Genomic DNA, 12,422 nt, shown 5'->3' on the forward strand with positions numbered 1-12,422 from the left:
ATACTGCAGAAATGAATCCAGAAAGAGAGGAAAATGTCAATATGACAGCTTTGATGTCATTAATGATGCAGATGAACAAGACAATGGAAGAGAATACGAAAAAAATGGAAGAGAATTCAAAAGAAATCAAAGAAGACATAAAAAAATTGGAAGAGAATTCAAAAGAAGTCAAAAAAGACATAAAAAAATTGGAAGAGAATTCAAAACAAGTCAGAGAAGACATAAAAAAATTGGAAGAGAATTCAAAAGAAGTCAAAGAAGACATGAAAAAAATGGAACAGAAATTAGAAGAGAATTATAGAAAATTAGAAAAGAAAATAGAAGATAATAATAATAAAATTGTAAAACAAATAGAAAAACAAATGGATAAAAAACTTGAAGCTGCAGAGAAAAAAGTAGCAAATGAAATAAAAATTATACGGAATGACTACAAGAAAAGAATAGAAAATGAGAGGACAGAAGTAAAGAGGATTATTCAAGATAATAAGATAGATATAGAACAGAAAATAGAGTTGCAGAAATGTAACTTAGAAGTAAAAATTAACGAAGACAGGAGAAACACAGAAGAAAAATTAGATGATATACAACAAAATATCCAAATAAATAATAATCAAATAAGAAATGTGGAACAGAGAATAGATGATATTTCACAAATGAGAGACATAGGGAGACCTTACTTAAATTTAACAAATGAGACTGGGATTAAATTCTCTGGTAATATAAAAAATTTGCATCCTAGAGTATACATAAATAGTTTAAAACATAAATTAAGATTTGTGAATAATATTAATGATATTAAAGATTATATTAGAATGACATTAAATGACAATGCAGCAACTTGGTTTGCTAGTATTGAGAATGATTTAGATAATTTTCAAACATTTGAAAATAAATTTTTAAATTATTATTGGGGTGAATTAGAGCAAGCCAAGTTTAGAGAAACAATATATTTTGGAAACTATAATCACAATTTAAAATCAAATATGGTAGATTATGCATTGAAACTGATAACAGTTGCAAAATATTTAGAACCACCACTTAGAGAGGATGAAACGGTCTTAAATGTATCTAGACATTTTGATGCTGATGTTGTGCAAACAGTAACTGTACAAAATATTCAAACAATAGAGAGTTTTATTAATTTTATTCAAAGAATACAAAGAGGTAATATGACAAGTAATAATAATAACAACAAAAAAAAAACAATAATAACTTTCAATATAATAAAAATGATAATCAACAATATAGACAATCATATAACAATAATACTAGGTATGGTGATAGTTTACAAAATTTTAATAATAATAACAGTAATCAAAATAGACAGAACTTTAATAACAATACTAGTTATAATAGACAAAATTTTAATAATAATACTAATTATAATAGACAACATTTTAATAACAGTACTAATAATAATAGACAAGATTTTAACAATAGAAGAAATACAGAGCGACCTAACTATAACAGACAGGTAAATTGTGTTCGAAGGAATAGAAGCTGCGAAGACAGGGAACGAAGTAGTAAAAGGCAGGAAAATGTGAGTAGAAGTCATAGTAGGGAAAGACATAGGACATCAGATCCAAGTGGTCAGATACAATCTGACAATTCTAATAATCAAAATTTTGTGCACTAAACTTTCTGAATTACAAGTTAGGCCATTGCTATTATGAAAAACCTTCTGAATTTATTTCTTTAGATGAAGAGAAAATTATTGAATCTATTAATTTAATTTATATAAATGCTTTGGCCAAAAATAAAATGATTAAGATCATGATAGATACTGGTTCAGAAAGTACTTTAGTCTCAGAGAATTTTATTTTTAATACATTAAAATTATCAGATATAATAAAGATTCCAAAAATTAAAATTGTTGGTGCAAATAATAAGAAGTTGGGTGAAATTGATAAACTAGCCAATTTTAAAATTAATATTCTTAAAAAAGAAATTAATATGCAAGGATTTATTGTCAAGGATTTATGTGTTGATATATTAATGGGAAATGATGAATTGGAAAAGAAGAAAGTAAAGATAGATTTTGAAGAAAAAATGGTAACTTTGGAAGGGCAAATAATTAAATTTATGCAGAAAGATGAGGTGGAAGAAGGAATAAGAGTTGATAGGATATTATTAAAAGAGTTGATAGGATATTATTAAATAATGATGTTTATGAAGAAGAAATGTATTTTGATGATAGGGAAATGTCCCAAAAGAATGTAAAGAATAATTATTGTAGTGAATATTTAAGGAATGGAAATTTTAAGCAGATGGATGCCTACGAGGTGGAGTGCGTAAAATTGGAAGCAAGGAATAATGAGTACATAATGAAGAATAATGTTATTTGTAAAGAAGAAGATATGATGAAAGTTTTAAATTGCCCTGAAGAATATAAATCAATAGTCATTTCCATATTGCAGCAACACAAGGGACTTGTCAATAAAGAAAATAGAATTGCACAAAATTATATCCATAGTATAAAAGTTAAAGAAGAAAAAGATTTTAAAACAAAATCATACCCAATACCATATAAATACAGAGAAGAAGTAAACAAAACAATTAATAATATGTTAGAAGATGGGATCATTGAGAAGGCAGACACATGTTTTATAAATCCTATAGTAGTAGTACGTAAAAGATCAGGTGAAATCAGGTTATGTTTGGATGCAAGGAATATTAACAAGATTACTGAAAAGCAATTTGAAGCACCAATGAGTATAGATGGAATACTAGGAAGAATTACAGGAATGTCATTTTTCACTAAAATCGATTTACAGCATAGCTTTTGGTTAATACCTCTAGAAAGAAAAAGTAGACAGTATACAGGATTTCAGATAGATGGAGTAGCATATCAATTCAAAGTAGTACCATTTGGACTTCAATCATCTTGCAGTGCTCTATGTAGATGTCTTCATGATATTTTGGATCAATTTAAAAATTTAATAATTCACTACATTGATGATATATTAATTTTTTCTAAAACGGCTGAAGATCATGAGAAACACCTAAAAATTATAATAAATAGATTAGACAAAGTTGGACTAAAAATAAATCAAGAAAAATGTACATTTTTTCAAAAAGAAGTCATATATCTAGGTTATAAACTTAACACTAAGGGAATCGAAATGGATCCAGAACGGACACAAGTCATTCAGGAATATAAAACACCACACAATTTAAGAACTTTAAGAGGATTTATTGGAATAATTAATTATTATAAAAGGATGATACCAGATCTAAGTATAAAAGAACTTCCATTACTTGAACTACTGAGAAAAGGTGTAAAATGGAGATGGGATCAGAGAAGAGAACTAGCATTCCAAGAAATTAAAAACATTTTTCTGTCAAATTTAAAAATATATTATCCTGACTACATACAGCCATTCATATTAAGAACAGATGCATCCATAAAGAGATTATCAGGGGTATTATAACAAATACATGATGGGGTCGAATACCCAATACAATTAATTTCAAGAATCACAAAGCCACATGAAAAGGGTTACTCAGTTTCAGAATTAGAACTAGCAAGTATAATACACTGTGTCACAAAATTAAGATTTTATTTGTTGGGTAATGAATTTACAATAAAAACAGATCACCAAACTTTAACGTCTATATTAAATAACAAATATGGAAACAGTAGAATACATCGGTCTAATACTTAGTGAATACTGCTTTGAAATCAAATACATTTCTGGAAAATCCAATATAGTGGCAGATGCTTTATCAAGGTTAGAAAATACATCACAAAAAGGGCAGCGAACAATAAAAATTGGATTAAATCAATTAGTAGAAAGTACTGGATTATATTCTAAAGAAGAAATTATAAGAGATCAGATCAATTTGAGTGAAAAACAAAAAGTCCTTAAGAAAGATGGAGTTTATTATAAAATAATAAATGGCATAGAAGTATATGTAATAACTAGAACTTTAGCAAAGAAAATATTGAAAAATTTACATAACAATTATATGCATATTGGTTCAAGAAAGCTATGGATGCTATTTAGGGACAATTATTTTGCAAAGAATGACATAAGTATAGCAAAAGAAATTACTACCCAATGCCCAATATGTCAACTAAACAAAGAAAAGAATTTCAAAAACCAGAACACATATAAATCTAATGTTGTATATGAAAAACTAAATACAGTTTCCATGGATTTTATTTCAAATTTAGTTCTCAGTCCAACAGGAAAAAAGCATATACTAGTGATAGTTGATTTATATACAAAATTTATTAAACTATATCCCTGCTCCAGAACAAATGTTAAAACATTAAAATTATATTTTAATCAATTTTTCGAAGAAATAGGACCATTTAGAAATTGCATAATAGAGAATGCTACATATTTTAATAACCAAAAATTTCGGGCATTTTGTGAGAAAAAGGGAATCAACATTCATTTTACAAGTATCAGACATCCTCAGGCAAATCCTGCAGAAAGATATATTAAAGAAGTTATAAAATATTTAAGGATACTGTGCCAAAATCAACATGAAACTTGGCAGCAACATATACCACAAGTAGAATATTTTTTAAATAATACACATAATTTGAATACAGAGGAAGTACCAGAATATTTAATGTTTGGCCATATAGGAAACAGAAAGTGGATTAGTGAATATAATCAGGATATGTTAGAACAAGTAATGCAGAAAGTGAATAACCGAATTAGGAGGAAAGCTGAAAAATATATCACATTTCAAAAAGGAGACCTAGTGTTAATTCATTCACTTAGAAAAAGTAATCTTAAAGAAAACCGTTGTAAGAAATTACAACCAATGTTTGAAGGTCCATATACAATTGAAAATCAGAATGGACTAAATAGTTATGTGTTAATAGATGCAGAGAACAGACTAAGAGGCATGTTTCATATCAACGACATTTTTCAATATCATGAAGAGATTGAATAATGTTTTCTATACCTTTAACACAAATATAACAACACTAACAGCTTACTGATATATCCATTTTATTCAATAGACTTGATTTGTTAGATAGATGGCAGATTTCATTGTTGTGAATAAATTTGACATCATACTTGTTGAATTTTGTACATATGGAAATTGTTTGGTACCCTAAAAATCATAATTTGGGGTTAGATACAGAATTGATTGTGTAAATGTCTTTATAAAAAGTGTAAAACTTACCAATTCATATGGATGAAAGCCTGTTGAATGGAAATAATTCCTAGATTTTGTCTATAAATAAACAGAACACAATATAGATTATATTTTTAATTAAGGTTATATTTTATTCTCTGATATAGCATCCATTGCTCCATTTGACATGACAGTTTGACCATAGAATAGCCGAACTGTGCCCCGTTGTTCTCTGCTTTGACATAGACAGCGAACAGGGATGTATTTCATAGAACAATTAAAATAGGAAATTAAATTATTTCATTTATTATAATTACTAAGGTACACTTCATCTAATTTATATAACGATTTACGTCATCGGCGTCATAGCCTGTGACGTCACATGATACCAACACGAAATATTTAGGGTGTAGGTGTGTTCTTTTTTAGAATCACTTTACCGAGTACACTGGCATTACAGCCACTAGACATATTTTATTATATACGCGTAGAAATAATATTTAAAAATTTCTATTGATGTTAACTTAAAGAAATACACAATAATATGTTTTATTTAATTTGTATAAATGCATTATAAAGCGTTTTTATCAAGAACATTTGTTCGGAACACACTGTAACTGTAATCGAACGAAGGTAAAATTTTGGCATAAATTGGTAACACTTATTTGACAGTTGCGGTGTTGACACTTTAGTTTTGTTTTTATTATTTACTATTACTTAAACGATGTTGTTTTTTAAACAAGCGGCTCAAATTGTTTTTAACAAGATTATTTTTTAACTCTTGTTTTGTTTCTATTTATTTACATTAAATATTAATTTATTTTGTTGTATACTGTTGTTGTACACTTTTGCAATAATTATGTGACCTATTTGATTTAAAATGGATTCAGGATTTTTTTATACTTTGGCAACTATGTCAACTTCAATCTCTGACGTATATAATGACGTAAATCGTTATCTAAATTAGATGGACTATATGTGGATAAGAAAATTAATATTTAAAAAAATAATAAGTAAATTATTTATTTTAATGTCGATATACTCTGTACGAGTACTAGAAACCAATTCGCTAAGAATTTTGCTTAGTTGAAAAGATATGTTGTGGAATGCAAGTTTTAGATTCCCCATGTCTCTCTTAACACCTTTATCAACGTCTGTTTTTGCCTTGCAATTCTTAGAAGGCACAGATTAAAGCGGAATTCTTGAATTTGGTTTCGAAAATTAGTCTACGATTTTATTATCAGATGTCGCTACATTGCGTCTATACGAAGCCATGTTATAGTTGCTTCCTAAGACAGAGAAGAATTATTTCACGTTCAGAGCGCTTGCGAAAGCCGTTCTGATGATGCCTATTGGGCTGAAATACGTATAAACGGATGCGCAAGCTCCCTATACGTGAAATAAAATCTTAACTGTCTTTTCCTTGTTATTTATTTTAAATTTAATTTTGGGGTGTTGAAATGATATTATTTAAAAAATTAATTTATAAGTTACACATTAGATAATATTAGATATTTGGTTATTTTAATAAGTTATATACTAGAGAATTTAATAAAAATTATTTATGTGAGGGCATTTTTAAGAAATTGGCATATAATAATTGTAAAAAGTTGTATTTTAATGTTGTAAATATATTTAAGTGAGCCATGTGCATAGGCAACCAACTATACAGTAAGTGACTGACAGAAATTAAGAATTTTTAGGAATATAAAGTGGGGTTATAATAATAATGTTAGTTTAAAATGTTTAATTTATATATATTTAATGATTTAAATGTTTATTCTGATCTGAAAAGCCTAAATGTCAACAAAATTATCAATGGAACATTAACGAATTCTCCAGAATGCAGAGTTTGACCTTTGTTTATGTTGGAACATTCTGGAATAATGATTATGTCGGTGGATCGAATAGATATTTTTTTCGAGAACATCCATATAGAAGAAATAGAACTAAATCGAACATGATTTCTTACCAGATGGTTCTGGAAGATTGAAAAGATATAAATACCCGTGATTTGGATTCAAGATGGCCAGTTTATTATGAAAGTTAGAAGAAGATAGACTCATTTAGTTAGTGAAGTCAATTGTTCAGAATTTTCAAGACAGTCAATCAGTTACAAATAGTCCAATTGTTTAATATAGTGAGTTAAATGAAGATTAAAAATTATGCACATTTATAATTATACACAAATAATTATTGAAGATTAAAAAAGTATATTAGAAGAATATTGGAAGAAATTAAAATTATATTATGATTGGAGATTAGTATAAATCAACTTATAATAATTGGATATTGGTATATTGAAAAGAAGAATAAATATAAATGCTGTTTTGCCGGTTTGCTTGGTGGTTTATAAATGCTGGTGAAGAAAAATATATCTTAAATTGGTAGAAGCTGATAATTGGAAAAAGTAATTTCACAAAAACAAGGATAACCGAAGTACGAAGACATTCAGTGGTGATTAGAATATATATAGTGGAAAACAGTTCATTTAGGCATTCAGTGAAAGAAAGGTACAAAATTTTGTTAATATAATTTAGTTAGTGTCATAACAATTTCAATTTTGAAGATAGTTTGTTTAAATTTAACATTGTCTATAGAATTTAATTAGTTTTATAAGAATATCAATTTAAAGATAGTTTATTTTAAATTTACATTGGCTAGGTTAGATATATATGTGTGTTTCATAATAGTTATAATAAAGATAATTTAAAAAAGTACTTACAAACTAATTCTTTGAGAACCGCGATAAAAACCCTATATTATTAAAAATACTCATTGTTCATCATTCAAACAAACAATACATCATAACAATATATATATATATATATATATATATATATATATATATATATATATATATATATATATATATATATATATATACACTTCATCTAATTTAGTTAACGATGTACGTCATCGGCGTCATAGCGTGTGACGTCACATGATACCAACACGAAATATTTAGGGTGTAGGTGCGTTCTTTTTTAGAATCACTTTACCGAGTACACTGGCATTACAGCCACTAGACATATTTTATTATATACGCGTAGAACTAATATTTAAAACTTTCTATTAATGTTAACTTAAAGAAATACACAATAATATGTTTCATTTAATTTACATAAATGCATTATAAAGCGTTTTTATCAAGAATGTTTGTTCGGAACACACTGTAACTGTAATTGAACGAAGGTAAAATTTTGGCATAAATTGGTAACACCTATTTGACAGTTGCGGTGTTGACACTTTTTGTACTTTATTATTTTAAATCTTAAAGTGAATACCTCTTGTTTTATATTTTTAACTATTTAATAAAATCTGTTCTTTTTAGAACAAAATTAATGTGTTTTATTTCAAAAATGTCATGTAAGAATTTAAATAGTCGTTGTAAAGAGTATATTAATAATTATGTGACCTATTTGATTTAAAATGGATTCAGGATTTTTTTATACTTTGGCAACTATGTCAACTTCAATCTCTGACGTATATAATGACGTAAATCGTTATCTAAATTAGATGGACTGTATATATATATATATATATATATATATATATATATATATATATATATATATATATATATATATATATATATATATATATGAAAATAAAAATATATATTTTCATTAAAATATTGATTCAATCCTTCATTTACTATACTCCTATTACAGGTGAAATATTTATATACAGCAAACGATGCACCATATACCTATATACCTCATTATTTTTCTCTTTCTGCTTTCTCTTACCTATAGCATTACATATGTAATGATTGTGCATATAGACTCCCATATAAATTTGTAACGGCGAACGCGTGTATAGAAGTATAACTTCTACCGGCAGTCCCACTGGACTGCCACACCAGTTTTTTTTTTTTATTTTGTGTTTAGTTCAGTATATACCTACATACAAATTTTGTATACCTTAATTATCACTTTTTTGTATCTTTTTAAAATAAAAGATAAGTAATTAAAACTTGTTTTCTAAAGAAAAACTGTATTATACCAATAATCAATAAATTTAAATTAAAGTAGACTTTACACTACATGATTTTATCATATGACAATATCATATGAGATTTGTTATGATTCCTTGTTTCTATGATGTTTTAAAAAATCGTGTTTACATTACATGATAAGTTATGACTTATGATATGAGTGACAATGAGTGAGGTTTTATTGATTTTTTTTTGTTTATGGTCATACAGATATTAGACACAGTATAGATATCAACTATTAGATTTTGAAACCATTATTATGGAAAATAAATATTTAATTGCATTGGCTTCCCGACTTTTAATAATAATACGCCGGCAACAATTGCGTACAGCGTACAGCAGTAAGAAGAAAAATATCAGACGCCTTTGGGCTTGCAAGTAGCTCTTACAAAGAAATCGTGGACAGGGTATATCAAATTTAGTGTTGAATTAAATTAAATTAAAAAATTAAACTAAATAAAAAATAAAGGAAAAATACGACACAATAGCATACATTAGATAACAGGTTCAATATCAATGCAACAAACAAAAAATAAATAAATAATGTCTTTGGATAAGGAAATGTTACTGAATTGACATAAGAATAAGGCGAGATATTTAAATATGTTGGTGTTACCCGTATTATTACCGAAAATCATATGATTTTATCATGCGGAATAGGCACCGTCCTATTCTCCTGTGACAAGCTATGACGAGCCGCATGACAGTACTTATGACAAAATCATATGACAAATCACACAGTGTAAACTTGTAAATTTCACTTTATGACCAAATCATATGACAAATCACATGATAAATCATGTAGTGTAAAGTGTGTATAACTTCAAAATTTTATTTATGATTAAATATTATAATAACATAATTTTATCATCTCTTTATAATTACTATAATTAAATTAGCCAAATTATATAAAAACATTTAAAATTAAAAGTCTTTTCTATACAACTACATTTAAATGTTGCGTGAAGAAGCGTTCTTGCTTACGTCATGCGCGACGAGAACCGATTTTGGAACATTATGTATCATACCTTGTGTTCATTGTACCTTTTACCATGGGTAGCATATCATGGGTAGTTACAATACAAGCTTCACAAGCACAAAAGCATAGATAGAATAACAGATAACAGAACAAAATCAGAGATGGTGAAGAAGGTTGGTTGTTGTTAAAATTATGGCTGAATTCTAAGTTTAATATATTCTAAATATAATAGCTGTGATTTTAAAGTAACTTTTAGAGTTTTTCCAATTATAACGTAATAATGTCTTTGGAACAAACAGCGTGTGAAGGTATTAAGATTCTGTTTACAGTAACATTATGTTTACCTATAAAATAGATGTTGTTGCAGATTTAAAAGCATTTGAGAGGCGTTTGACTGAAGTTATAGCATGTTTACATCCCTCTACAACTAGATGGAGAAGTAAGATACGTTTTTTTTTTAAATTAAGGTTATAGTGAGAGTCAAATGACGGCCTCATTTTTATAAATTTAGATTAGCTACTGGCTAACTGGTTTCCGGGCTTCACATTGCTTTACCATCAATATTAAAATATAGTTTCTCTTAGGGACTTACGTTGATTACTTGAACAAGTCTTGGACAAATATTGTGTTTATATGTGATTAAGCCACAATTGATTGTAAAATTAAAATTACATTTTTGACTAACTAAAATTTGACGTTTCGTTTTTCACTCCCGAAGTTGTTAAGAATTTTGTTACAAAAAATTAAAGGCGTTAAATAATAGTCATAAGCAGTCATGAAAATTTCAGTTCTTTATCCAGAAGTTTTGTACTCTGGTCTTGGAGATTTCCAGGTATGAAGTTCTTCTATTCGATACTTCTTTATTAGTGAAGAGTTCTTAAGGAGTTTTACTTGGGGTTGACAGTTGTGCTTCGTATCTTCAGTCCAACTAGCTTGGCATTACAAGTTAATTTCCATAAAACTTATGAATGTCTTCTTGGCTTGGGTAAAATTTATTAGCACTTTTTACAGTAGAATTTCTGTCGCAATGCTCAGCATTATTTCTTCAACTCTTGATTATTTTTCTACTTCTCATTCCTAAAATATATTCTGTAATTTGTCCAATATCTTCTGTATTCAACATTTTTCCCAGGCTGCTGTTCTGTTATCAGTTCTTCCAGTATTAGAACAACCTCATGTTTTGATGTTAATCACCCATAACTGTTTGCAATTTCTGTTGCTGCACAATAAATCAACATTGCACCAGTGTATAAGCTACTAAGTATGTGGGTTCATAATCTCTAACAACATGAATAATTTCTTACAACAGTTCATTATTGGTAACCATGGTTGTCTAAGTGAGGTAGACTCAGTTATCCACTGGGTAAGTATTTTGATTATTGACTTGATCTGCAATTTCCTGCTGATTATTAAGCTTGTGTTCAACTTTGCTTTTGAAAGTACTGTATCTAGCCTATGGGCTCAGGTTATTTTTTATAATGACTCTAAATTCTACAGAATTTTTTTATTTATTATAAGGGAAAACCTCATTAATAGACTAAATCACAATAAATGCTTAGGTTTAGTGCAAAAATAAATATTTTATCTTAGTAATACTTTCATGTAAATAAAATATGAAGAAATCAACTACAAATCACCATTATTTTAACATTAAATTGAAAAATAAGCAGTCTTAATAAAAAACTAAAACAAAATGCTTCTCTTAAGTTTCGTTGAAGTTATTTTAAAAATATTAATATTTAAATTGTTTACCAAGACTGAATATCTATCCAAATGATTGTTAATACCATAAAAGGTTCTATAGAATGGAACATAAAATGTTGGCTGGCAACAAAGCTCCGGGTAGGTTGGTGCAATAATTTAGATGTACAATAATCATAGTTGTAAATTCTTACATTAGAATTATAAACACAAAAGCGCAAAAAATTATGTTGCACTCTTTCTATCATATCTTCATGTGTTTGAACCATACAACTGAGCCACGTTCCAATACCAATCTAACCAATGCACAATAAACCAATCTTATTGCATCACATCAGTGGAAAATAACTTACAATTTCTGAATACAAAACCCAACATTCTCTAACCTTTCAGAGAAATTGTATTAATATTTTCAATAAAAGTTAGTTTTTCATAGAAAATTATACCAAGGTTCTTTACTCTGGATACATATATTAAATTCTGGTCATTCATTGTATAATTTGTATCAATTCTGTAAGCATTTCGAGTAAAGCTAATAAAGTAGCATGTGTTGACATTTAATAAAAGCTTATTTAACCCATATCACTCAAGTTATCTAAATTAGCTTGCAAGAAAATTTAGTGCTATACACAATTAATT

General features: G+C 27.6%; 1 protein-coding gene and 1 long non-coding RNA gene across 3 annotated transcripts in view; one reads left to right on the forward strand and one right to left on the reverse strand.

Annotated features, from left to right (window-relative positions):
• Window positions 1-1,196: 1,196 nt before the first annotated feature.
• On the reverse strand, window positions 1,197-5,290 carry LOC140448461 (uncharacterized). The gene is made up of 3 exons (XR_011951716.1): window positions 5,152-5,290; window positions 4,927-5,079; window positions 1,197-3,002 (listed from the first exon to the last, which is right to left on the reverse strand). It is a non-coding gene; the product is annotated as an uncharacterized lncRNA (long non-coding RNA).
• A 4,856-nt stretch (window positions 5,291-10,146) lies between these two features.
• LOC140447708 (nuclear envelope phosphatase-regulatory subunit 1-like) overlaps window positions 10,147-12,422 on the forward strand; it is a 108,893-nt gene continuing 106,617 nt past the window's right edge. The window contains exons 1-2 of one of the 2 annotated variants that reach the window (XM_072540513.1): window positions 10,147-10,390; window positions 10,438-10,521. In XM_072540513.1, the coding sequence (XP_072396614.1) occupies window positions 10,363-10,390; window positions 10,438-10,521 (112 nt within the window). In that variant the 5' untranslated portion in view covers window positions 10,147-10,362. The remainder of the gene's footprint in view (window positions 10,391-10,437; window positions 10,522-12,422) is intronic. The other variant, XM_072540514.1, reaches the window with a different exon arrangement.

Source organism: Diabrotica undecimpunctata, chromosome 8, assembly GCF_040954645.1.
Source record: "Diabrotica undecimpunctata isolate CICGRU chromosome 8, icDiaUnde3, whole genome shotgun sequence".
NCBI classification, from domain to species: domain Eukaryota; kingdom Metazoa; phylum Arthropoda; class Insecta; order Coleoptera; family Chrysomelidae; genus Diabrotica; species Diabrotica undecimpunctata.